Source organism: Oncorhynchus tshawytscha, linkage group LG13, assembly GCF_018296145.1.
Source record: "Oncorhynchus tshawytscha isolate Ot180627B linkage group LG13, Otsh_v2.0, whole genome shotgun sequence".
NCBI classification, from domain to species: Eukaryota; Metazoa; Chordata; class Actinopteri; order Salmoniformes; family Salmonidae; genus Oncorhynchus; species Oncorhynchus tshawytscha.
Genome location: NC_056441.1, coordinates 48155540 through 48183053, shown reverse-complemented (window position 1 = coordinate 48183053; position 27514 = coordinate 48155540). Strand labels below are relative to the sequence as shown.

At 42.1% G+C, this 27514-nt stretch overlaps 1 protein-coding gene across 2 annotated transcripts; it reads right to left on the bottom strand.

The window, feature by feature from the left end:
* Positions 1–171: 171 nt before the first annotated feature.
* On the bottom strand, positions 172–27514 carry mlf1 (myeloid leukemia factor 1). 2 transcript variants are annotated; one of them, XM_024442058.1, is made up of 8 exons: positions 27329–27514; positions 21300–21462; positions 4921–4965; positions 3687–3773; positions 3365–3505; positions 1976–2135; positions 1228–1375; positions 172–1015 (listed from the first exon to the last, which is right to left on the bottom strand). In XM_024442058.1, the coding sequence occupies exons 1-8, from the start codon at positions 27373–27375 to the stop codon at positions 931–933; spliced, it is 876 nt and encodes a 291-aa protein (XP_024297826.1). In that variant the 5' UTR covers positions 27376–27514; the 3' UTR covers positions 172–930. The 2 variants fall into 2 exon arrangements, with proteins under 2 accessions (XP_024297826.1, XP_024297827.1); XM_024442059.1 differs by lacking the exon at positions 4921–4965.

Genomic DNA, 27514 nt, shown 5'->3' with positions numbered 1-27514 from the left:
TAGATTTGCCACAGGCACAGCCAGCAGCTCTCCCGTACAGTATCAGACACTCTGAACAGTGATTAACACAATGCTTGATGACGAGTAAAATACATTTTGGTACCTTCAAAAAAAAGGACATTTTGGAACCTTCAAAATACACACTCAGTTGAAGAATACTCTATGCTACCATTCACTTTTGATATGAAATATTTATTTTCAAATTGAGGATCTTATGAGGTCAATCGATAAGAATCCCATCATGAGAATATTTCAGAATTAACCGGACACTTTCCTCCCAACCATAAATTCTGTGTTTTATGGGATAAATTAATAGCATGGTGAAAAACAAAAAACGATCACCAAATAACAATATAAAAAGGGTATTATAATTTTTACAAAGATTACAGCAGGTGGCCATTACACAAAAAAGTACACCATTTTGACATCTAAGTGCACTTATGGACTTCAAACTGCATAAATATATACGTATGTTTCCTTTTGATGCAATCTATACAATGTGAATATGACATTTCCAAAAGCAGGATAGTATTTCTGAGATGACATTGACATTGATCTGATGCCCAATGATAGACCAATATACTGTATTATCTAATTGTGACCAATTATGTCTGCTCTCATATCATGATTCTGAAATCCTATATCACTTGCTAGTAGCTTATGGTGTCCCTATCTTAATGCTACTTCCACAGGAGTCCTGAGCTTTTTGGAAGAAGCTTGTGTGGATCTACTCTGACAGAATAAGTTCCTAACTTCATTAACAAGTGTTCTTTACTCGGTAGTGTGAAAATTAATGGGTAAAAAGCATATCAACAACTGGGTCATTCTGATTTTCTGTGAGACAAAATACCTGGAAACCAAGCTCGTCTTGGAGAAAGGTAAAAGCATCAAAGATTTGTTGCCTGACATAGCTTTATTCACTAGACATTTCTACTGCTTCGTCATGCCTGAGCCTTTGACGTTGAGATCGTCAATGTGTATTTTCCTTCCTTCAGGTTTTGGGTTTCGTTTGTCCCTGAGGGGGAAAATGACAAAGCAGACATAAATCATTCATCGATCCACCTTAATTAAAATAAACTGTTGATCAACCATAGTATAATACTTGACATTCCAATCATAACCTAAATTTAAAGTGATGTAGAATCCAGAAATGGTTTGTTTGGGCTTACGGCCACTCCTCCTTGAGCGGAACTGTCATTATATGACCTATGACACATGATGACTGACCTCCGTCCCTGGTCGGGGCCGGTGGCGGCGGTGAGGGCTGCCCGGTGCACTGCCCTGGGCTTGGGGGCCTCCAGACGGGACATGGGGACAAATGGTCGGAATTTAGACACCTCTTGCTGCCACTCTTTGTCAAAGGACTGCGCCTCGGCTATGAGGGTAAAGGGCAGAGGTCAGGGATTAGGGGTTAGGAACCGTTTATGTATCACTCTGATGAGCCTGGCGAGGAGCAGTTTCTTGGATACCTGAATATCTGAATACCTTATTTTTTCTGAGATAGGAACATAACTGTGGTCTATGGAATGTCTCAGACTTCAAACCCCAAACAGAGCTGGGAGAGGAGAGTCCTCTGATATAATTTACTATGTCTTTGTTTATGACTATTCATCGAACACGGATTATAGCCTACATGCCTTAAAAGAATGATCAAAGCATCAGAAAAAAAACACTTAATATATTTTTGGTAACACTTTACTTAAAGACTGCAAATATAATAATGTGTTATTACTTGATTAAAGCATTTATGCTCCTTTAATGTTTTATTATAATGCTTATAATATGTTATGTCTCTTTATTTTCAACTCAAGTAAGGATCATTATGAGATGATAAGACATAATAATATTCTTACAACATCTTACAAATCATTATAACCACATCATAATGCATATTATCTGCAGGGTTAAAGTAAAGTGTTACCCTTTGTTTTTGTTGGGGGGGGATGCAGGCTCCCTTACACTACAACTGACTTACATTCATCCAGATTCTGGAAGTCCTGGTTGAGCTCCCGTTCCCCTGTCTTTTTGTTGTGTTTTTTCTCCAGCACGTGTCCCCGGTCCTGGATATGGTGTCCAATAGACATCTTCTCCAGGCCACTCTCTGAGTCCTTCAGGGACTGCCGAGTCTCCTTAATCTAGACACGGGGACAGCCAATCAGAATGAGCTACCAAAGAGGCAACGGCCAATAAGGACTGAGAAAGCAAGCATCAGAAATTCTTGCTGTGTCAGACAGTTGGCCAGATGTTATTTTTGTGTAAACGCTTAAAAAGGAACTGAAACCAAAAGGCCTAACTTATATGAACAGTTTTATTTCCAAAACACATCAGAAATGATTGCTTATGTGTGCGTACAATGTGTGTGTACAATATTATACAGATTTTTTATGAATAGATGTGTATGAAAAAAATCTCAATCACATTATGACACCTGCACTTTCCATGACAGACTGACCAGGTGAAAGCTATGATCCCTTATTGATGTCACATGTTAAATCCACTTCAATCATTGTAGATGAAGGGGAGGAGACAAGAAGAATGACTTTCAAGAATGACTCAAGCCTTGAGACATGGATTGTCTATGTGTGCCATTCAGAGGGTGAATGGGCAAGACGAAAGATTTAAGTGCCTTTGAATGGGGTATGGCAGTAGGTGCCAGGCGCACCAGTTTGAGTGTGTCAAGAACTGCAACGCTGCTGGGTTTTTCATGCTCAACAGTAATACATATTAGGAAGAGGTTCTTAATGGTTTTGTACACTCAGCTGGAATGGAATGTTCATATCCTGTATATTTGACTGTGATATGTGGTTGTCTCACCTAACTATCTTAAGATGAATGCACTTACTTTTAAGTTGCTCTGGATGACAGCATCTGTTAAATGACTAAAATGTAAATGTTTTACATAAAGATCTCATACTACTATATTTAATCGTTTGTAAAAATATGAATGTCACAAATTTCAAAGGTGTACAGTTCTTTATAAAAAAAACATAATTTTTTTACATTTGACTGTGTAAAGTCTAGCAGTACTACTTATTTCACTGAGAGATATTTAGCAATTTGCTAAATAAATTCTCTGAAATGAAACCATCAAGTGCTAGATTTTAAACAAATACATGTCTGTTATTGAACAATCCCATTGCCATGGTTAGATAGTGAAAAAATACTTTCTTTTAAACAATATAAGCTAATTTACCAACATTTCTGAAAATGGATACAGTGTATAGTGTTTTGGAATAAAACTCTTCATATAAGCTCTTGCAGTTCTCATAAACGACCTCTCCCTTAGTGTTCAGTGCAGTATCAGCTTGGAGAGACCTCCCCCAGCCTCTCAGCATTATCTCTGGCCATACTTGAGTGTACGTACCCCGCCGGGAGCACGCCGTGTCTGGGAGGAGGCCTGGAACACTTTGGGGGGTTCGTCTCCAACCTTGGAGTAGGTCATCACTGAGGAGGAGCTGAATGAGTGGGCGGTGGGGTTGGCGTTCAAGTCTGTGGACAGGTTCTCCTGGAAAACAACACACACACACAGATTGAGGTGAGTATAAAGCCATGCAGAACATACATGCAAAAACAATGAGGAACAAAGTCTGTCATAGAAATATAATTAATTAATTAATACTATGCCCCTTCTAGTAATTCTATTTGTATGGGCTGTGTGGGGTATTAGAAGAGACAACGTGACTCACAAAGTTTCTGTGCATGTTCCCCATCCTGTTCCTCACGCCGAACATCATGCTGTCCAACATACTGAAAGGGTTCCTCGACTCCATGTCCTGCAGAGAGAACAAGAACAATGGGCCATTCAGAACTAACTTTATGGTCCATACCACCATTACAACAGACATCCATATACTATACGAAACCTCCATCCACACTGTGCCATCATAAGTTGAATTTTCACTTATTTTCCCATTGACATCAAGGCATGACTGGGTGAAAGCTTAACTTAAGCTAAAGTAAGGATTCACCCCATGCTGCACTAGCATATCAATCATATCATAATCTAGATTGTTGAAATCCATGGAGAAATGTAGGCTAACTGTATTGGAAATCTTTAAAAGATCCATTTTCCAGAGATACACGAAACTCAAAATTCTCCCCGTTTACATCCCATTGACATGTTGTCACTTCAGTGGACAGATATGTTTAAGTAACATGCATTAGTTGGGCATTTGCAACCTTTGTGATGTGGAAAAAAACATCACAACAGCAAAAACCACACTGATACTTAACATAGCTTTAGGTTGCGTCCTTAAGGGCACCCTATCCCCTTTATAGTGCAGAACTTTTTACCAGGGTCAATAGGGCTTTAAATCAACATCCCGTGCAAGTCCATGTCTAAATAGAGCTCTTTGACTGTTTTACAAGACTTGACCCAACCACATGATCCTAGTCTCTCTTGTAGTGGAGTGGAAGTTCCAGTAACTAACCACAGGTCTCCTAGGACGGTCAGAGTGAGCTAGAGTGCTAGGCTGAGCCACTATGGATACCAGCCAGCCAGCCAGCCAGCAGAGTTGATCTGGTCCGCTGTGGGTGCCAGTTGGCTGGGGTAATATTCGACCCAACACTCGAGGGGAGGGGTCAACCAGCTCGTAAAACAACCAGGCCACTGATACTGATCGCATGCAAACATACACACGTAGCTTAGTAAGCCTTCACATACACTTGATATGAGGGTGAACACATGCATACTCTCACATCTAACCAATTTGACATGCCACTGTGAATGTGGCCTTTTGTTCAGATTCACAATCAAACAGATATTATGGTATTATGGTAAATTTCAAGTTTCAAACTGGCTGTGTGTGTATCTATAAAGACAGTGTAAGTGAGGGGGGTTAGTACGTGCCAATGGTTAGTTTGGGAATGAAACAAGGAATCGTGCTGCATCATAGCATTTGAGCAGTCTGCCGTACTAACCGTGCTATCAATACTGCCGAAAGGCGAAAGCGACTGGCTCATCCCCTGAAAAGCGGTACAATACAGAATGAACACACAAGCACACAAAGAAGCCCGAGAAAGCACAACGCATCACTGAGGCAGGCAGGCTCATGAACACAAAATAGTGTCCGTCCTTACAAATGTATTCAGTTTGTTCCCAGTATGTAGTCTGTAGTCTCTTTAGCTTTCTTCTCTCGTTATATTACACTTTGAATCTGAACCTGTACCCTTCCCACATTTCCACAGGGCCTTGAACCTGCTGAATGTACAAATTAGGAGAAAGACTCTTTCAGTCCTAGCCGCTGCTCCCGACTCTCTACCCCAGGGTGTTTATAACCCCTGGATGCCTGGGCAGGCATCCCAAACACCCCAACCCAGGCAAGGGGCACCGTATGTGGACACAGACACCAGAGAGAGGGAGAGAGGTTGGGCTAAAGGCTGGATCTCAGCCTGGAGAGTGTTGAGAGAGCTCTGCTCTCTGTGTAATTGGGACCTGTTGCCATGGATTACAGGGGGTTTAACACCGAAAACAGATCCTCGTTCTGAGAAACCCTGCAAGGCCCCAATGGGCGGGCGGGGGGAGAAGAGTCTGGGTCTATCTCGGCTGCTCGCTCAGCTCTTTTCCAAAGGTCACGGTGATGTAAAACGCTCCTCGCTGCCCCTGACAGGCGTGTATGTAGCACGACAGGCAATTATATCTCTGAATGGCATCTATGAACAAATAAATGCCCGTTACACTCCTGTGGCGGGCATATTTTTAGAAGGCCGCAGAGGTCGAGAGTGCAAAATGTCATGGACTCAGGGGGGCTTTAACACATTATTTTGGGGATGGTTGTGCTACTGCTCGATTATTTGAGCTCATGGTCTCTTTTTCCCCCTCCCAGCCTGTCATGGCATCGCATCTTACACTATTCTCCCCCTCTCGCTGTTCAAAGGGAAGCTATGAGTCACACTGATGCCAGGGCTTTTATTTCAGTTCTCAGGGATGGGAGGGATAAGCGAGCTGGGAAGGCATGGGTTCTAGGAACTGTTAGTGACCACTGGGGAGGCTAAAGATGCCACCCCCAAAGAATGTAAACTGGTCAGCAGATTAATGATACAGAGAGCAGGTCTAACTTTACTGACAATGTGGCCATTTCCTTTTATAATCAAAACACATAAATAAAGTGAACTCAAATGAAACAAACTGAATTCAATGTATTTTATGAAAGGTGATATTAAGTAAGCAAGTAGTTGAGTATGATGGAAAGCAAGGAAATGTGATGTCCCAAACAGCCTTTGAGAGGGAAGACGGAACATATTCACAGGATGGGGGGATCGAAAGCTCAGCAAACCGCCAAGAGAAACAGTAGCTTTCCTTCAACGATGCCGTGAATGTGTGTCTGTTGCGTGTGTTTGTTTGCGTGCGTGAATGCATCCGTGCATGTGCTGATGTCTGTGTGTGTATGTATGTATGTGTGCTCGTGTACGCATGTATCTGATATAGGGGGCGGATTCTCTAAAGCATGCGTGATACTTGAGATCAGTAGGGGAGCCAAAATATCTGTCATAGTTGATAAGCCTTCTGCAGTGGGTGCCAGAGCACACTTGTCAAGCAGATGGAAGCGCAAATGTAACTACACAAAACACAGCACCCACAACCATATCCACCCAGGGCCGGATTAAGGCAGGGTATTACCGGTGCTGACGCCCCTGGGCCTAGGCCCATGGGGGCCCAAGAAGAAGCAAATGTTTTTTCAAAAAAATATTATATACACTACCGGTCAAAAGCTTGGGGTCACTTGGAAATGTCCTTGTTTTTGAAAGAAAAGCAAATTTTTTGTCCATTAAAATAACAGAAATACAGTGTAGACATTGTTAATGTTGTAAATTAATATTGTAGCTGGAAACGGCTGATTTCTAATAGAATACCTACAAAGGCGTACAGAGGCCCAATATCAGCAACCATCACTCCTGTGTTCAAATGGCACATTGCGTTAGCTAATCCAAGTTTATCATTTAAAAAGGCTAATTGATCATTAGAAAACCCTTTTGCAATTATGTTAGCACAGCTGAAAATTGTTGTTCTGATTAAAGAAGCAATACAACTGGCCTTCTTTAGACTAGTTGACTATCTGGAGCATCAGCATTTGTGGGTTTGATTACAGGCTCAAAATGGCCAGAAACAAATAACTTTCTCCTGAAACTCAGTCTATTCTTGTTCTGAGAAATGAAGGCTATTCCATGTAAGAAATTGCCAAGAAACTGAAGATCTCGTACAACGCTGGCTCTAACCAGAATAGAAAGAGGAGTGGGAGGCCCCGGGGCATAACTGCGCAAGATGACAAGAACAATAGAGTGTCTAGTTTGAGAAACAGACATCTCACAAGTCCTCAACTGGCAGCTTAATTAAATAGTACCCGCAAAACACCAGTCTCAACGTCAACAGCGAAGAGGCGACTCCGGGATGCTGGCCTTCTAGGCAGAGTTCCTCTGTCCAGTGTGTGTTCTTTTGCCCATCGTAACCTTTTCTTCTTATTGGCCAGTCTGAGATATGGCTTTTTCTTTGCAACTCTGCCTAGAAGGCCAGCATCCCGGAGTCGCCTCTTCATTGTTGATGTTGAGACTGCTGTTTTGCGGGTACTATTTAATGAAGCTGCCATTTGAGAACTTGTGATCCTGGAATGCGTTGTGGAAGTAAGAAAAGGCTAGTTCAACATCAGAGATGAATTCCATTCTATTTCATTCAATGCTAGATACATCATGTAAAAAACCTTGAATATCAAACCGCTTCCAGTTTCTTTTCGTAATGACACGTGGATATTGCTTAGGAATTTTACCATGTCTCATACAGGCAATAGCACAGTGATCACTGACGTCATTTGCAAAAATACCAGAAGCATTAAAACGATGAGGAGTATTGGATAAGATCAAATCAGAGGATTTCAGAAGATATTTTATATTCAACCTAGTTACACTGTTGACAATCTGAGTGAGATTATAGGTATTGCATAGAATTTAGAGTTAATCAGAACTAGATGTTAACCAGTCCTGATTCAGATCACCCATCAGGACAAACTCAGAAATGACATTCTGTGATAACAATTCGAAAATACAACCCAGAGAGCCAGCAGTAGCAGATGGAGGTCTAACAACAAGATAACAATATTTAAAGATGAGCCAAGGTTTAGGTTCAAAGACAGATATTCATATTGCTTAGGTTTAGTAACAGAAGTCAGAACGACCGCCGAGAACTTGTCTTTTATGTGTACAGCAACATCACCACCCTTAGATTTACCATCTGTACGAAAAACAATGTAACCATTTATGCCAATATTTTAGTCTAATAATATATTTTTTTGAGCCAGGTTTCAAAAAGCATAAATAAACTGTATTTCTGATCAATTTGATGTTATTTTAATGGACAAAAATATCTAAGTTACCCCAAACGTACGTACGTACGTATATATATATATATATATATATATATATATATATATATATATATATATATATATATATAGATAGTACCAGTCAAAGAATTGGACACACCTTCTCATTCAATGTTTTTTCTTTATTTTTACTATTTTCTACATTGTAGAATAACATTGAAGACTTCCAAACTATGAAATAACACATATGTAATCATGTAGTAAACCTAAAGTGTTAAACAAATCAAAATAGATTTTATATTTGAGATTCTTCAAAGTACCCACCCTTTGCCATGTTGACAGCTTTGCCCACTATTGACATTCTCTTAACCAGCTTCATGAGGTAGTCACCTGGAATGCATTTCAATTAACAAGTGTGCCTTGTTAATAGTTAATTTGTGGAATTTCTTTCCTTCTTAATGCGTTTGAGGTAGGGGTGGTATACAGAAGATAGCCCTATTTGGTAAAATACTAAATCCATATTATGGCAAGAACAGCTCAAATAATCATTACTTTGAGACATGAAGGTCAGTCAATCCGGACAATTTCAAGAACTTTGAACGTTTCTTCAAGTGCAGTCGCAAAAACCATCAAGCGCTATGATTAAACTGGCTCTCATGAGGACCCCCACAGGAAAGGAAGGCCCAGAGTTACCTCTGCTGCAGAGGATACGAAATTGCAGCCCAAATAAATGCTTCACAGAGTTCAAGTAACAGACATATCTCAACATCAACTGTTCAGAGGAGACTGCATGAATCAGGCATTTATGGTCGAATTGTTGCAAAGAAACCACTACTAAAGGACACCAATAAGAAGAAGAGACTTGCTTGGGCCAAGAAACATGAGCAATGGACATCAGACCGGTGGAAATCTGTCCTTTGATTTGATGAGTCCAAAGTTGAGCTTTCTGGTTCCTACCGCCGTGTCTTTGTGAGACGCGGTGTGTGTGAACGGATGATCTCCTCATGTGTATTTCCCACCATAAAGCATGGAGGAGGTGTGATGGTGAGGGGGAGCTTTGCTGGTGACACGGTCTGTGATTTATTTAGAATTCAAGGCACACTTAACCAGCACGGCTACCACAACATTCTGCAGGAATACGCCATCCCATCTGGTTTTGCGCTTAGCAGGACTATCATTTGTTTTTCAACAGGACAATGACCCAACACATCTCCAGGCTGTGTAAGGGCTATTTGACCAAGAAGGAGAGTGATGGAGTGCTGCATCAGATGACCTGGCCTCACCAATCACCCGACCTGGAAAAGTAGCCAACAAGTGCTCGGCATATGTGGGAACTCCTTCAAGACTATTGGAAAAGCATTTCAGGTGAAGCTGGTTGAGAAAATGCCAAGAGTGTGCAAAGCTGTCAAAGGCAAAGGGTGGCTACTTTGAAGAATCTCTTCAAATCTCTTTGTTTAACACTTTTTTGGTTACTACATGATTCCATATGTGTTATTTTATAGTTTGATGTCTTCACTATTATTCTACAATGCAGAAAATTGGAAAATAAATGAAAACCCTTGAATGAATAGCTGTGTCCAAACTTTTGACTGATACTGTATATATATATATATATATATATATATTTTTTTTTTTACTGCAACTGCCAACCACGGGAGGACTTCGGAGCCCGCTCTCAATGAATGGAAACAGCCTGCTCATCATCAGATGGGGGGAGTAGAGGAGGTAGGAGGCCCACATAGGTAACTGGGGGGGGTCCTGCCTTGATTTGGTTAATGATTAATAAAAATAAACGGCATATGAAATAAATGTGACTGATCTTTTATGTGAGTCAGAGGACCAAGGGTAAAAATAAATTGCATTTAGAAAATAAATTATAATAATTTGTACCAAACCACAGGAGCCCACTCTCACGCCAGAGAGCATAATTTAGCCACAGAGGATCAAGCTTTTAAAAAAATAACTATGGATTAAGTTTTATCACAAGCGCATACAGGTATCTGCCAAAATAAAGGAAACACCAACATAAAGTGTCTTAAAAGGGTGTTGGGCGAAAACGAGCTGCCAGAAAAGCTCCAATGCGCCTTGGCATAGATTCTGTAAGTGGACCTAAAACGTGCCAGGAAAATGCACCCTGCACTATAACATATACTTTGTATCCCTCATTTACTCAAGTATTTCCTTTATTTTGGCAGTTACAGGTATGCCATCAGTCAGGAAGACTGCAGTTTGGGCAGCATGCGCTCCAAATATACAGCTTGTTATGTTGTGGCTATAGACATATGGTCATCCATAAAAAGGTTTTGTAACGTCTTACCCTGGCAATTTGACTGTTAAACTCATCGGTACACTAGCAATGGATGCCAGTCATATTTGAATGGGAATGGCCATTTATGGATTATATTTCCATGCTGTCGCTTTGCCTTTTGCAGATTTTAAAATACAACCGCGGGAAAAACGTACAGTTTAGAAAGCAAATGCCTACTGCTGAAAAAAGACTAATCTGTCAGTAGAATCAATAGAAGAAAAAAACCAAAAACAAAGCAAAGCCCTATGATTTCCTAATCCGGCCCTGCATCTACCAGTAGCTTTTCAAAGATCCCTACAACAGCCCGCTGCTACAGAACTAGCCACCGCTGTGCACAGTGCACCACAGGCACACACACACACACACACTATCTTACTAATGACAGCTTCGACTGTGCGCTAGCTAGTTACAGTAGCGCACTTTAAAGCTCTCTAAAACAGTGGCTGCGTCCCAAATAGCACCCTATCCTACTCTAGTGCTTATGACCTATGTAGTGCACTACTTTATGGAATAGCGTGCCATTGGGGAAGCACTCTCAACGAGAGGCCACTTGGCGTGCTTGCTTCTGTGAGGAGAGAGAGAGAGCAAGAGGAGAGAAATAATATTAAGGAACAGGATCGCGAGCAGCGAGACAGCGCAGAGGCTGGCATCCGTTGAAAGTAATTACCAGGGATAAATATACTGGGCACACGGGGAGGGGTGCAGGATTAGCTAGGGACACAGGGACTAAGTTTAGCACCTCAGGTCTTCTAGAGCAGGGCAGCTGCCCGGTCATCATGAGACCTTCATACTGGGAGAGAGAAGGTGTCTTCAGGGGGAAATTGGAGCAAAGGCCCGTTAGACCGATCTGGGTCATGTTCATTAGAAACAAAACAGAAGAAAAGGGACTGAAAAAGGGAGAGACAACTTGGACTCATTTTTGGAATCTGTTGCAAAACGTTTTAAGACAGTTTCATGTCCTAATGAATATGACCATTAGACTAGTAGTGGCCAATCCTCAAAAATGGCTTGAGATTTTGAGCAGTGGCGGTCGGTGCCGTTTGAGGTTGCAAAGGGAGGTTATATTACTGGAAACATTCTAAGTCTACCAGTAAACTACCAGACTTTTGGTATCTTTCAAGGATTTTATGTAATATATCACAAGACATCTTGTGGCCCTTTTGGGTACTTCAGATTTTAACAGGTGTCTGTAATTATCTCTGGCCCTCTCTCTGGTCGTATCACATGTAAAACATAGAAGATAATTAAATAAGATGATTTTCAAATAAAAAAAGAGAATCACAAAGCTGTTAACATGATCCTTAATATGAACCATCAACTTAGTGAATACCATTGGTGTTTCATGAGGGTTTCAGCAAAATATCCTTTGTATTTGTTTTACACAGTTTATTTTATTTTACTATGTCAGCATGCATTCATTTTGTTTTCAATGGGAAAAAAGTCATTGGAAGAGTTGCAGAGTTAATTGAAAATAATGCCATTGTTGATGAGATGCTTTTTTCATTAATTAGGCTATTTTCTCTTGAACCATATGGTCTATCTACTAGAAACTCATGGACAATATGGCACAGATATAAAACATAAAAAATAATATATTCATATAAAGTATTCAAGTTATTCAAGTTATGATAGATTGCCATAGACAAAATTACTGAAGGTTCCGGTAACTTTGGTAAACTATGGGTAGCTTTGCAACCCTAGTGCCGTTTAAGATTAAGGAGGATCATTTTTTTCTTTACGAGCATGGCCTTATTTCTATTACAGCATAATGGATGACTGTCATTCATATTCCATTCACCCAACTCAATGTAACGTCGATAGGTTTAGGCTAGTAGCCTACTACATGATACTCGAATTTGCCCTACACCCATCATGAGGCAGGGACGGCAGTGTAGCCTAGTGGTTAGAGCATTGGACTAGTAACCGAAAGGTTGCAAGTTCAAATCCCCTGAACAGGCAGTTAACACACTGTTCCTAGGCCGTCATTGAAAATAAGAATTTGTTCTTAACTGACTTGCCTAGTAAAAAAATGAGGTTGCTACAACCTAGCCTAAAAACGTTTATAACATCAAGGTGACAGACATATTCAATACCGCCGTACATACTTTTGCCTCCATCTAGCTGATTTGGGGCGTGTAATCATTAGTCCAAACAGTTGCACTCTCTATAACCACTGTGATTATTATTTGACCCGGCTGGTCATCTATGAATGTTTGAACATCTTGAAGAACGATCTGGCCTTAATGACCATGTACTCTTATAATCTTCACCCGGCACAGCTAGAAGAGGACTGGCCACTCCTCAGAGCCTGGTTCCTCTAGGTTTCTTTCTAGATTCCAGCCTTTCTAGGGAGTTTTTCCTAGCCACAATGTGCTTCTACATCTGCATTGCTTGCTCTCTGGGGGTTAAGGCCCGGTTTCTGTAGAAGCACTTTGTGACAACTGCTGATGTAAGAGGACTTTATAAATACAATTGATTGATTGAACCATTATGCAACTAAAACAGGAGTTTATATTAGACAAATTTAGGTAGTTCCCTCCCTGTTTCTTTCTGCTTGAGAAACATTTTGCAACAGAATCGGCCAAATTAATACACCTCTGATTAACCGCACACACAGTTCACTTTCATAACAGCATCATCACTTTGCTAGTTCTATAATGTTTTCTCGCATCAACACGCTCTCCTCCTCTCACCTTTTCCCTTCGCTTGTGGACTCCAGTGCGCAACACAACAGCTGTCTGTGACAAGGCGCAAAAACCTCTCCAAGCCAAACCATCATACTATAACCGCTAAACACCACAAAGCCTACTTCGTTGTCACCCTATTAATGTTATGGTCAACAAACTAGAACTAACACATTAGTAAACCCCAAATCCAATAAATATGTACAATCAGGCAGTAGTGTACAGCCAGCTAGGTAACATAAATTGCATTCCTCTCTGTTTTTGTTTGAGTTAGGCTGTTGAGTAGGCTAAGTAAGTAAAAGGTAAACTAAGAAGAAAAAAGTACAATGAAATATAGCTAGCACTCTCTCTCTGCTGCTTCTCTTCATTTTTTAAGAAATTCATTTGTACAAAACTGTTCAACTATTGTCTTTCTCACTCTTTGAGTCAACTGCTCACCACACTTTATGCACTGCAGTGCTAGCTAGCTGTAGCTTATGGTTTCATGACTAGATTCGTTCTCTGATCCTTTGATTGGATGGACAACATGTCAGTTCATACTACAAGAGCTCTGATAGGTTGGAGAACAACCTCCGAAAGTCATCATAATTACTAAGTCTATGGAAGGGGGTGAGAACCATGAGCCTCCTAGGTTTTGTATTGAAGTCAATGAACCCAGAGGAGGACAGAAAATAGCTGTGGATTAAATAGAGATTTTTTTTGTCACTGCCCTACACACAATAACCCATAATGAGAAAGTGGAATAATGTTTTTCAAAATAAGTTTAGGAGTAAACATTTTCTTAACAAGTCACATAATAAGTTGCATGGACCCTGTGTTCAATAATAGGGTTTAACATGATTCTTCAATGACTACCTCAAAGACCAGGAAGGTTTTCCAATTCCTCGCAAAGAAGTGCACCTATTGGTAGATGGGTAAAAATGTAAATATCTTTTTGAGCATGGCGAAGTTATTAATTACACTTTGGATGGTGTATCAATGCAGAAAAATTAATCCATGCTTTTGTCACTTCTAGGTTAGACTACTGCAATGCTCTACTTTCCGGCTACCCGGATAAAGCACTAAATAAACTTCAGTTAGTGCTAAATACGGCTGCTAGAATGGGCTTGCTCCTACCCATCTCTCTGATTTGGTCCTGCCGTACATACCTACACGTACGCTACGGTCACAAGACACAGGCCTCCTAATTGTCCCTAGAATTTCTAAGCAAACAGCTGGAGGCAGGGCTTTCTCCTATAGAGCTCCATCTTTATGGAATGGTCTGCCTACCCATGTGAGAGACGCAAACTCGGTCTCAACCTTTAAGTCTTTACTGAAGACTCATTTCTTCAGTGGGTCATATGATTGAGTGTAGTCTGGCCCAGGAGTGTGAAGGTGAACGGAAAGGCTCTGGAGCAACGAACCGCCCTTGCGGTCTCTGCCTGGCCAGTTCCCCTCTTTCCACTGGGATTCTCTGCCTCTAACCCTATTACAGGGGCTGAGTCACTGGCTTTACTAGGGCTCTTTCATACCGTCCCTAGGAGGGGTGCGTCACTTGAGTGGGTTGAGTCACTTATGTGATCTTCCTGTCTGGGTTGGCGCCCCCCCTTGGGTTGTGCCGTGGCGGAGATCTTTGTGGGCTATACTCGGCTTTGTCTCAGGATGGTAAGTTGGTGGTTGAAGATATCCCTCTAGTGGTGTGGGGGCTGTGCTTTGGAAAAGTGGGTGGGGTTATATCCTTCCTGTTTGGCCCTGTCCGGGGGTATCATCGGATGGGGCCACAGTGTCTCCTGACCCCTCCTGTCTCAGCCTCCAGCATTTATGCTGCAGTAGTTTGTGTCGGGGGGCTAGGGTCAGTTTGTTATATCTGGAGTACTTCTCCTGTTCTATCCGGTGCCCTGTGTGAATTTATGTATGCTCTCTCTAATTCTCTCTTTCTTTCTCTCTCTCGGAGGACCTGAGCCATAGGACCATGCCTCAGGACTACCTGACATGATGACTCCTTGCTGTCCCCAGTCCACCTGGCCGTGCTGCTGCTCCAGTTTCAACTGTTCTGCCTGTGATTATTATTATTTGACCATGCTGGTCATTTATGAACATTTGAACATCTTGGCCATGTTCTGTCATAATCTCCACCCGGCACAGCCAGAAGAGGAACTGGCCACCCCACATAGCCTGGTTCCTCTCTAGGTTTCTTCCTAGGGTTTGGCTTTTCTAGGGTGTTTTTCCTAGCCACCGTGCTTCTACACCTGCATTGCTTGCTGTTTGGGGTTTTAGGCTGGGCTTCTGTACAGCACTTTGAGATATCAGATGATGTACGAAGGGCTATATAAATACATTTGATTTGATATCAAGACACCCAGTCACAACAAAGACACATTCATCCTAACTCGGTTGTCAGAGAGGAAGGAAACCGCTCAGAGATTTTACCATTAGGCCAACGACTTTAAAACAGTTACATGGTTGAATGGCTGTGATAGGAGAAAACTGTTTTTCCAAAACATGCATTCTGTTTGCAACAAGGCACTAAAGTAATACTGCAAAAAATGTGGCAAAGCAATTCACTTTTTGTCCTGAATACAAAGTGTTAAGTTTGGGGCAAATCCAACACAACTCCTTACTGAGTACTACTTTCCATTTTTTCAAGCATGGTGGTGGCTGCATCATGTTATGGGTATGCTTGTAATCGTTAAGGATCTGGGGAGTTTTTCAGGATAAAAAATAAACGGAATGGAGCTAAGCACAGGGAAAATCCTAGAGGAAAACCTGGTTCAGTCTGCTTTCCACCAGACACTGGGAGATGAAGTCACCTTTCAGCAGGACAATAACCTAAAACACAAGGCCAAATCTACACTGGAGTTGCTTACCAAGAAGACAGTGAATGGTCCTGAGAGGCAGAGTTACAGTTTTGACTTAAATCTGCTTGAAAATCTATGGCATGACTTGAAAATGGTAATCTACCAATGATCAACAACCAATTTAACAGAGCTTGAAGAATTATGAACATAATAATGGGGAAATATTGTACATTCCAGCAGTGGCGTGTATTCATGGATACCAAGGGAAGCCAGGCTTCCCCCAAAAATTGTCAAAGAAAATATAATTAAAAAAAAAAAAAATCTATTTGTCGTCTCTCTGTGTTTCATCATTTTCCTTCAATTCGCAAGAGGCTGAATGTATCTGAATGTACCCCTCGGTCTCTCTACGTGTAGGCCATCTATCTGATGCTGTCTTGTCCAAACGAGTATGACATTGTTTGCTGCCCATAGCATTGAAGGCAAAGGAAGTCAGAGAGCATTTGGCCTCCCTTGATTAAAAACAAAAGTATAAAAAAATGTGCCAATCAGTGGTGCGCTAAACTGAGCGAGCTCAACTGTGAATGGTCCTGGTGCACCAAAAAAAGTCAAGGGAAGCCAGCTTGGATTTGGCGTCACGACTATCAAATCCCATTGAGAGCATACGTCATTAACAGAAAAAGTTGAATTGCTGCATCTCGTTGTGTTGTTGTCCTCCGGAGGCTAGCTAGCTAGCTAAAATGGTCCCTTTCCTAAATTAGCCATGGATGGAGATAGGGATTTGGACTTGTGGTTTTACTTAATTCTCCGTACTGGCCAATGATTATAACGGCGATTCTGCTCCACCCATTAATTCATTAATTGTTGTGCCCCTGGCCTGAGAGGATGGAAGTTCAATATGTAACTAGATGTAGAAGGCTAATTTTAACTAGCTAACCATGAATGGAAGTTAGGCTAGTGAGCAAGCATTTTAGCCAGGTAGCCTAGGACAACAGAAAATAAAAGTGTACTGAGTGACAGGCCGTTTCATCAACATGAAAGAGAGGAGAATGGCATTGGCCTTTCTCTCCAAGCAGGGTGAGTCAACATGTTTTTCTACTTGCACGAATGCGCGCACACACATGCTCACACACGCAACCACATCATAATTAGCTTAAGTTGGACTAAATTGTTTTTGGTATCTTTTAGTTGTCACTGTATTAGACTAAGCAGAGGTGATTTGATAATGTTTAAGTTGAAATGGTGCTGGAATAGTGGAGGCAGCTCCTGTAGTCTTTGCGACTTGTGTTAACTCTCTGTGGTTCCAAATCAATAGTTGTTTAGTCGTTGGAAACATTAACTTGCTTGACCATGCTGTAGATCATGTAACTGTCTGTTACTGTACGTGCAATATGTATTGTGAACTTCACTGGACAGAGGTTGCAATCCGGTTTTGTTATAAATCAAAGGTGTGGTTGAATTTATTCTGCCACTGTCTCTTCTTATTGTCTTGGCCTTTAGGCCGATATATTACAGTCGCAAGCCATATGAATTAAGAGGTTATAGAGCAAACAACACAATTATCACAACACATAGGTTGTACTATGGTTCCTTTAGGGGGGGGGCATCAACTTGCTTGACCATGCTATAGGTCATATAAGTGTCTGTTAATGTACATGCAATATGCTTTGTGGACTTCACTGCTATCCGATTTTGTGCAAACAATGCAATTATCAAAACACAGGTTGTAATATGGGGTAGGGGGCTTGGCAATTACGTTAGCTCCAACAACCTGACACTCATTGACAAGAAATGCCATCAACAGTGGGCTTTTGCATTTCATAGAAATTGCAGCTCACCAATGTCAATGCCATCCTGAAATTCCCAGTCTGCCATGGAGTTTCCATACATGTTGACATGGTGACATTATGGGGTATGGGGAGGATGTAACCACATATGATGACAAGCTCATAAGGCAGGTGTTCACCACATTGAACCAACACAACCTGACACTCACTGACACATATGGTAGGATTTGCACCTCTTCAATGTCAATGCCATCCTGAATCTCCCAGAACTGTTCACGATAGCTCCACTCCACCATCACTCCCACCTCTGGCAGTTACTACAGACAGAGACACCATGGAATTGTACTGCCACATGTCAGTAGGCCATTCAACAGCCAAAATGACACCTGAAAAGAGCTGGTGTGCAATGCCATCAATACACTACATGACCAAAAGTATGTGGACACCTGCTTGGCGAACATCTCATTCCAAAATCATGGGCATTAATATGGAGTTGGTCCCACCTTTGCTGCTATAACAGCCACTTTTCTGGACAGGCTTTCCACTAGATGTTGGAACATTGCTGCGGGGACTTGCTTCCATTCAGCCACAACAGCATTAGTGAGGTTGGGCAATTAGGCCTGGCTCGTAGTCGGCGTACCAATTCATCCCAAAGGTGTTCGATGGGGTTGTGGTCAGGGCTTTGTGCAGGCCAGTGAAGTTCTTCCACACCAATCTCCTCAAACCATTTCTGTATGGACCTGGCTTTGTGCATAGGGCCATTGTCATGCTGAAACAGGAAAGGGCCCCAAACTGTTGTCACAAAGTTGGAAGAACAGAATCGTCTAGAATGTCATTGTATGCTGTTGCATTAAGGTGTCCATTCATTGGACCTAAGGGGTCAAGCCCAAACCATGAAAACAGCCCCAGACCAATATATCTCCTCCACCAAACTTTACAGTTGGCACTATCCATTGGGGCAGGTAGCGTTCTCCTGTTCGTCGGTAGCTTCATGAAATAAGTTTCCATGGCCGAGCAGCCACAAACAAGCCTAAGATCACCATGTGCAATGCCAAGCTTGGGCTAGAATGATGTAAAGCTCACCGCCATTGGACTCTGGAAACACATTTTCTGGTGTGTAGAATCACTCGACCATCTGTCAGCCCAACGGACGAATCTGTGTTTGGCAGATGCCAGGAGAACGCTACCTGCCCCAATGCATAGTGCATGAGGGTTGTACACAATTATGAAAACATCTAATCTAATTCCGAGGTCGGAGCCCACTTGCTTTCCTTAGAGCAGATTACACTAGCCATAACATCAAAAAACATGTGTAACTGTATGTATTTGTGTTCGGCAGGATGATACAGAACTGAATGAGAGTACATTTGACATGGAAAATTATAATTGAGTCAGCTAGCAAAAAGTAAAGCTTACATTCATCATAAATATTTCTAGTTTACATTTCTGCCTATTGTGTCATTGTGTTTACAGGTCTATATTTCCAGGATGCATTATGATATCCTAATGCTGTTTGTTTGTGTATGTAGGGCAGACAACTGACTACTTGTATTCCACATTTTTGCAATGTCAGAGCTTGCAATATTGGGTTACATGAGCCTGTGGCCCACCCCCCTCCAGCCAGGCATTATTCTGTGCTTTTTGAGTTTAGGGGGTGTATCAACATTTCTAACCACTTTTGCAGAAAAATATTTTTACACAACCATCCATTTCATTAATGGGAGACATTAGGGATTTTTAAAAACATGGTTGTGTTTTCTTCTACCTAGGGTAGAGTTATAAAACATTTTTTGGGGGGGCCTTCCCATTAGCCTACATTGTATATTTGCCTTCTGATAGAAAATGTATCTAACTGCATTGCAAAGCTGAGCAAATAGACTCGTGTTTAACTGTCATGAAACTGTCATTCAGGTGTGGAACAGGACTGTTCTTAATTACAGAGAAAATGAACTACATACAAGACACTGAATCCTAAATTTGGGCACACTTAACTTGTCAATCATGCATTAATGTCAATGGATGAATTGCACGAAAACGTTATGTACGAGGATATCAAGTCAGGATTCAAGCCTACCTGAAAACATAACTATATTGTGATAAACTCATAACCAATGTCATGAGAAATGTGAACAGTTTGTTCTTTCAGATTTGCTACATTTGACCACGGGCCAGACAGCTATGAAACCAAACATGTCTGTTTTGTCTTTTCAACAGCTCGGGGCATTGGTGTGTTTGAGTGAGAAAGCAGTGTGTCAGTGGAACAATGCTCTAAATATACCCTCCTCAGGCCAAAGATAGCTGTCCAGAAAGGTGAGGGGGTTGTTCTTCTACAACCCACCAGTGCCCCAGCAGAGCAGCAGTAGAGGTTCAATAAGCAGTACAGCATCGCTGGCCTGACCCGGCAGCAGGGGGGATCCGGTTACACGTCCATGGCCATTTTCCATCATGACCCCAGTCAACCTAAGCCCTTTTCTTTCTTATCTCTTTCGGCTGGCCAGCGTTCATGTTTGTTTGAATGCTGACCGCTGAAATGACAGGGGGGGGTGAGTTGTGGTGCAGGTGTTTAGGTTCTTTCACTCACTGACACAGATGAAGAGGACAGTATGAATGTCAGTACAAGGAACTGACCAACCCCTGGTACAGGAATATGATTCCACACCTTCACCGTCACGTATACTCCCTCTCTGGCCTCTAGGTCACCAGACTGCTGATTATTACACACACCTGTCACCATTCGTCATGCGCACCAGCGCTTATTGACACTCACCTGGACTCCATCAACTCCTTGATTACCTGCTTTTATTCATGTCACTCCCTTTGGTTTCTTCCCCAGGCGTTATTGTTTCTGTTTCATGTCAGGGCGCTGTTCGTGTTTCTTGTTTATGTTAGATTATTTATGAAATGTATTCACTCCCTGAACTTGCTTCCCGACTCTCAGTGTACATCGTTACATTCACCAAGAGAGTACGAGTGAATTAGGAGAATCTACAATGCACTGGGAGTTATGGTTGCCAGTTTCTGTTTCTCAAGCCAAGAGAACATAGCCTGGTCCCAGATTTCTTTGTGCAGACAAATGTTTGGATTGACATGATAGAACAAACATGTCTGGTAGCAGTTGAAGGAGAAAAAATCCAAAGGGAAATGCTCTCCAAGTGAGAAGACCATCTTAAGGATAGGGTATGAACTAGAGGCACTGAGGCAATCACCTGTTTGAGATTCAAACCAACAACCCTCTCCTGACCTGACATATCCTGGTTAGGATCTGTATGTGTTTAGCCGATTTCAATACTCCAAGGCTACTCGAGTCATGCTAATTGAGCGCTTTACAAATTAAATATTATTGTGTGGGACCAAACCTGGGTCACCATAGCAACACATTAGCCCTAGTCACCCTACCCCAGTCAGTGAGTCACAGTCAGAGCATCGGTCCTCACCCTGTGGTCCTCCTGTAGCGCCATGTTAGTGTTGGGTTGGCCCCCAGCTACGCGGCCCCTGTCACATCCGCCTGTCAGACTGGGCATGAAGTCCCGACCGAAGGGCTCTGATAAACTCCGCATCATCTGTTGTACATGTGTGTTGTGTGCCTGGAATGGATCCCTGTGGAGAAGAGGAGGAAGAAGAAGAAGAGATTTAATCAGCCTCAATGTTCCCAGAGACTCTGAATTCTTTGCAGAATTGGTGACTGTGCTGATGAGTGAAAAACAAATGGTCATACCTTGATGAGCTGTACTTTGAAGAATCTCAAATATATTTAAAATATATTTTGATTTGTTTAACACTTTTTTGGTTACGACATGATTCCATATGTGTTATTTCATAGTTTTGATATCTTCACTCTTATTCTACAATGTAGAAAATAGTAGAAATAAAGAAAAACCCTTGAATGAGTAGGTGTGTCCAAACTTTTGACTGGTACTGTATATATAGATTTTTTTCAGAAATAGTCATAACAAGAACACGCAACCGGGCATTGCGAGGGAAGGGCTGGTTTGTGGACTGAAGATGGGGCGATGGGGGTCGTACGGTAACGTTTATCTGATTTTAGACCAGGCCTAAGATACACACAAAAGTATGTGGACATCCCTTCATACTAGTGGATTCAGCTAAGTCAGCCACACCCGTTTCTGACAGGTGTATAAAATCAACCACACATCCATGCAATTTCCATAGACAAACATTGGCAGTAGAATGCCCGTACTGAAGAGCTCAGTGATTTTCAACATGGCACCATCATAGGATGCCACCTTTCCAACAAGTCAGTTCATCACATTTCTGCTCTGCTAGAGCTGCCCCGGTCAACTGTAAGTGCTGTTATTGTCTAGGAGGAACAACGGCTTAGCCGCGGACTGAATATACTCTCCTGCAACCCGCCTTCTGTAAAAGCATTGGTTTCATGCATGTTAACATCAGAAGCCTCCTCCCTAAGTTTGTTTTATTCACTGCTTTAGCACACTCCGCTAACCCTGATGTCCTAGCCGTGTCTGAATCCTGGTTTAGGAAGGCCACCAAAAATTCTGACATTTCCATCCCCAACTACAACATTTTCCGACAAGTTAGAACTGCCAAAGGGGGCGTAGATGCAGTCTACTGCAGATATAGTCTACAGAGTTCTGTCATACTATCCAGGTCTGCCCAAATAATTTGAGCTTCTACTTTTAAAAATCCACCTTTACAGAAATAAGTCTCTCACCATTGCCGCTTGATATAGACCCCCCTCAGCCCCCAGCTGTGCCCTGGACACCATATATGAATTGAATGCCCCCCATCTATCTTCAGAGTTTGTACTGTTAGGTAACCTAAACTAGGATATGTTTAACACCCTGGCCGTCCTACAATCTAAGCTAGATGCCCTCAATCTCACACAAATGATCAAGGAACCTACCAGGTACAACCCTAAATCCATAACCATGGGCACCCTCATAGACATCATCCTGACCAACTTGCCCTCTAAATACACCTCTGCTATCTTCAACCAGGATCTCAGCGATCACTGCCTCATTGCCTGCATCCGTCGTGGGTCCACTGTCAAACAACCACCCCTCATCACTGTCAAACTCTCCCTTAAACACGTCAGCAAGCAGGCCTTTCTAATCGACCTGGCCCGGGGATCCTGGAAGGAAATTGACCTCATCTCGTTAGTAGAGGATCCGTGGTAGCTCTTTAAAAGAGCTTTCGTCACCATCCTAAATAAGCATGCCCCATTCAAAAATGTAGAATGAAGAACAGATATACCCCTTGGTTCACTCCAGACTTGACTGCCCTTGACCAGCACAAAAACATCCTGTGGCGTACTGCATTAGCATCGAATAGCCCCCGTGATATGCAACTTTCCAGGAAGTCAGGAACCAATATACACAGTCAGTTAGGAAAGCTAAGGCTAGCTATTTCAAACAGAAATGTGCATCCTGTAGCACTAATTCCAAAACATTTTGGGACACTGTAAAGTCCATGGAGAATAAGAGCACCTCCTCCCAGCAGCCCACTGCACTGAGGCTAGGAAACACGGTCACCACCAATAAATCTACGATAATCGATCATTTCAATAAGCATTTTTCTAAGGCTGGCCATGCTTTCCACCGGCTACCCCTACCCCAGCCAAAAGTTCTGCACCCCCCGCAGAAACTTGCCCAAGCCAACCCCCCCCACCCCACCCCCACACTTCTCCTTCACCCAAATCCAGACAGCTGATGTTCTGAAAGAGCTGCAAAATCTGGATACCTACAAATCAGCTGGGCTAGACAATCTAGACCCTCTCTTTCTAAAATTATCTGCCGAAATTGCAACCCCTATTACTAGCCTGTTGTAACCTCTCTTTCTTATCGTCTGAGATCCCCAAAGATTGGAAACCTGCCGTGGTCATCCCCCTCTTCAAAGGGGGAGACACTATACCCAAACTATTATAGACCTATATCCATCCCGCCCTGCCTTTCTAAAATCTTTGAAAGTCAAGTTAACAAACAGATCACCAACCATTTCGAATCCCACCGTAATTTCTCCACAATGCAATCTGGTTTCAAAGCTGGTCATGGGTGCACCTCAGCCACGCTCAAGGTCCTAAACGATATCATAACCGCCATCGATAAAAGACAGTACTGTATAGCCGTCTTCATCGACCTGGCCAAGGCTTTCGACTCTGTCAATCACCCCATTCTTATCGGCAGACTCAATAGCCTTGGTTTCTCAAATGACTGCCTCGCCTGGTTCACCAACTACTTCTCAGATAGAGTTCAGTGTGTCAAATCAGAGGGCCTGTTGTCCGGACCTCTGGCAGTCTCTATGGGGGTGGCACAGAGTTCAATTCTCGGGCCGACTCTTTTCTCTGTATAGATCAATGATGTCACTCTTGCTGCTGGTGATTCTCTAAACCACCTCTACACAGACGAAACCCTTCTGTATACATCTGGCCCTTCTTTGGACACTGTGTTAACAAACCTTCAAATGAGCTTCAATGACATACAACAATTCTTTCGTGGCCTCCAACTGCTTTTAAATGCTAGTAAAACTAAATGCATGCTCTTCAACCGATTGCTTCCCGCACCCACCCACCCGACTAGCATCACTACTCTGGACGGTTCTGACTTAGAATATGTGGACAACTACAAATACCTAGGTGTCTGGATAGACTGTAAACTCTCCTTCCAGACTCACGTTAAGCATCTCCAATCCAAAATTAAATCTTGAACTGACTTCCTATTTCGCAACAAAGCATCCTTCACTCATGCTGCCAAACATACCCTCATAAAACTGACTATCCTACCGATCCTTGACTTCGGCAATGTCATTGACAAAATAGCCTACTCAGCTAATTGGATACAGTCTATCACAGTGCCATCTGTTTTGTCACCAAAGCCCCATATACTACTCACCACTGTGACCTGTATGCTCTCGTTGGCTGGCCCTCGCTTCATATTTGTCGCCAAACCCACTGGCTCCAGGTCATCTACAAGTCTTTGCTAGGTAAAACCCAGCCTTATCTCAGCTCACTGGTCACCATAGCAACACCTACCCGTAGCACGTGCTCCAGCAGGTATATTTCACTGGTCATCCCCAAAGCCAACACTTTCTTTGGCCTCTTTTCCTTTCAGTTCTCTGCTGCCATTGACTGGAACAAACTGCAAAAATCACTGAAGCTGGAAACTAATGTCTCTCGCCTCAACTTTTGGCATTGGCTGTCAGAGCAGCTTACCGATCACTGTACCTGTACACAGCCCATCTGTAAATATCACACCCAACTACCTCATCCCCATATTGTTATTTATTGTTTTGCTCTTTTGCATCCCAGTATCTCTACTTGCACATCATCATCTGCACATCTATCACTCCAGTGTTAATGCTAAATTGTAATTATTTCGCCTCCATGGCCTATTTATTGCCTTACCTCCCTAATCTTACTACATTTGCACACATTGTACATAGACCTTTTCTATTGTGTTATTGACTGTACGTTTGTTTATCCCATGTGTAACTCTGTGTTGTTGTTTTTGTCACACTGCTTTGCTTTATCTTGGTCAGGTCGCAGTTGTATATGAGAACTTGTTCTCAACTGGCCTACCTGGTTAAATAAAGATTAAATAAAATATATTTAAAAAAAAGTGGTAGGTCACTCAAGCTAACAGAATGGGAACGCTGAGTGCTGAAGCGTGTAGGGCGTAAAAATAGTCCTCGGTTGCAAAACTCACGACTGAGTTCCAAACTGCCTCTGGAAGCAACGTCGGCACAATAACTGTTTGTCGGGAGCTTCATGAAATGTGTTTCCATAGCCAAGGAGCCGCACATAAGCCTAAGATCACCATGCCCAATATCAAGCGTCGGCTGGAGTGGTGGAAAGCACGCCACCTTTGGACTCTGGAGCAGTGGAAATGCGTTCTCTGGAGTGATGAATCACTAGTCACCACAAACAAATCGGGATTTAGCGGATGCCAGGAAAACGCTACCTGCCCGAATAATGCCAACTGTAAAATTTGGTGGAATAGGAATAATGGTTTCGTGCTGGTTTTATGGTTCGAGCTAGGCCCCTTAGTTCCAGTGAAGGGCAATCTTAATGGTACAGCATACAATGACATTATAGACAATTATGTGCATCCAACTTTGTGGCAAGTTTGGGGAAGGTCCTTTCCTGTTTCTGCATGACAATGCCCCAATGCTCAAAGCGAGGTCCATACCGAAATGGTTTGTCGAGATCGGGAATTGGAACGCAGACTACGAGCCAGGCCCAACATTGACCTCACTAATGCTCTTGTGGCTGAATGGAAGCAAATCCCCGCAGCAATGTTCCAACATTTAGTGGAAAGCCTTCCAAGAAGAGTGGAGGCTGTTATAGCAGCAAAGGTGGGACCAACTCCATATTAATGACCATGATTTTGGAATGAGATGTTCGATGAGCAGGTGTCCACATACTTTTAGCCATATAGTGTATGACAAGGGTCTAAGCTAGGTGATTAATAGATATTACATTCTCAAAGTTTTCCTGTGGAATGGCTACACTTACTCAAAGCATATATTCACTAATGAAAAACATTAACCAATATTTTGCTGACACCAGTAACTCTATTCCTTGAGTAGTAAGTACTATGCTATTACTGTAGCCTACATGTCAACCAGTAGCTATTGACACATCAAACATGGATTTCAGTGTGCGTTAGTTGTCATTTAAATTTAGTAATATCTCAAATCAAAGTTGTGCAGGTGTTTAAACAGGTGCAGCAAAATGCTTATGTTACTAGATCCAACAGTGCAGTAGAATGTCTAGCAAATTCAACACAAATACACAAATATAAAAAAAATGTAAACAACAAATCAAGAAATGACAGAACGAGTCCAATTAACAATCCAGGGGTAGACATATTAGAGTGAGCAGCGTCAAAATCCAGAATATAAATATAGACACCGACAGTATATAATTTGGAAGGAAAATTGTATGTTCAGTAGTAGCCATAATATAAATATAGACACCGACAGTATATAATTTGGAAGGTATATTGTATATTAGGATGAGCTATTTCTAGAATACAGTATCTACATACACAGGGAGTAAACAACAGTATATTAACAGAAAATGAGGTGACTATATATACATGGGGAATAAGTCTCAAGGTGCAGGGCAGAGTACCGTGCAGGTAGCCAGCAAGTGACGGCTGTTCACAGTCTGATGGCCTGATATAATAAGGGAATAGGCTATGCTGATAACAAAGCATTGAAATTGGGCACACAATTGCCCCACAATAATATCTGCAAACTATTAATTGTGAATGTGGCTCTTAAAATATAACATTATTGACAATAGCCTACAGACTGTCATTGTAGACAAGGGGTGGGTAGCATACAGTCGTTATTGTCCATTATCTGAAGCAACGCGTCGTTCAAAGTGGTGTTGACTGGTATTTAAAAGAAACACAATTTTTCGAGAAAAATCTTCATCCTGTCGAATTAATGAGTGGCAGAATACAATATCGATACTACTTACGACAAGAAAGGGTCCTCGTCAAATTCCCTGAGAAGACTGTTAAACATTTCCACGGGTGTTGGAGAAGAAAAGTGAAGTATGAAATATCTATTATCTGTTTCGCGCTATGAAGCGGCTTCTACTACCCAGTGTACGACTGCCAAGCGCGCACGGTGCCAATGAAGTTACTATGGAACCTTGCTACAC

What these genes read in the sequence shown, in the direction of transcription:
- mlf1 (XM_024442058.1), bottom strand. Translation starts at nt 27,375, where the DNA reads ATGTTTAACAGTCTTCTCAGGGAATTTGACGAGGACCCTTTCTTGTC. An exon ending in GGAACATGCACAGAAACTTT is followed by an intron (nt 3,506 to 3,686) that starts GTGAGTCACGTT and finishes GTTGTTTTCCAG; the next exon opens with GAGAACCTGTCCACAGACTT. An exon ending in CACGGCGTGCTCCCGGCGGG is followed by an intron (nt 2,136 to 3,364) that starts GTACGTACACTC and finishes CCCCGTGTCTAG; the next exon opens with ATTAAGGAGACTCGGCAGTC.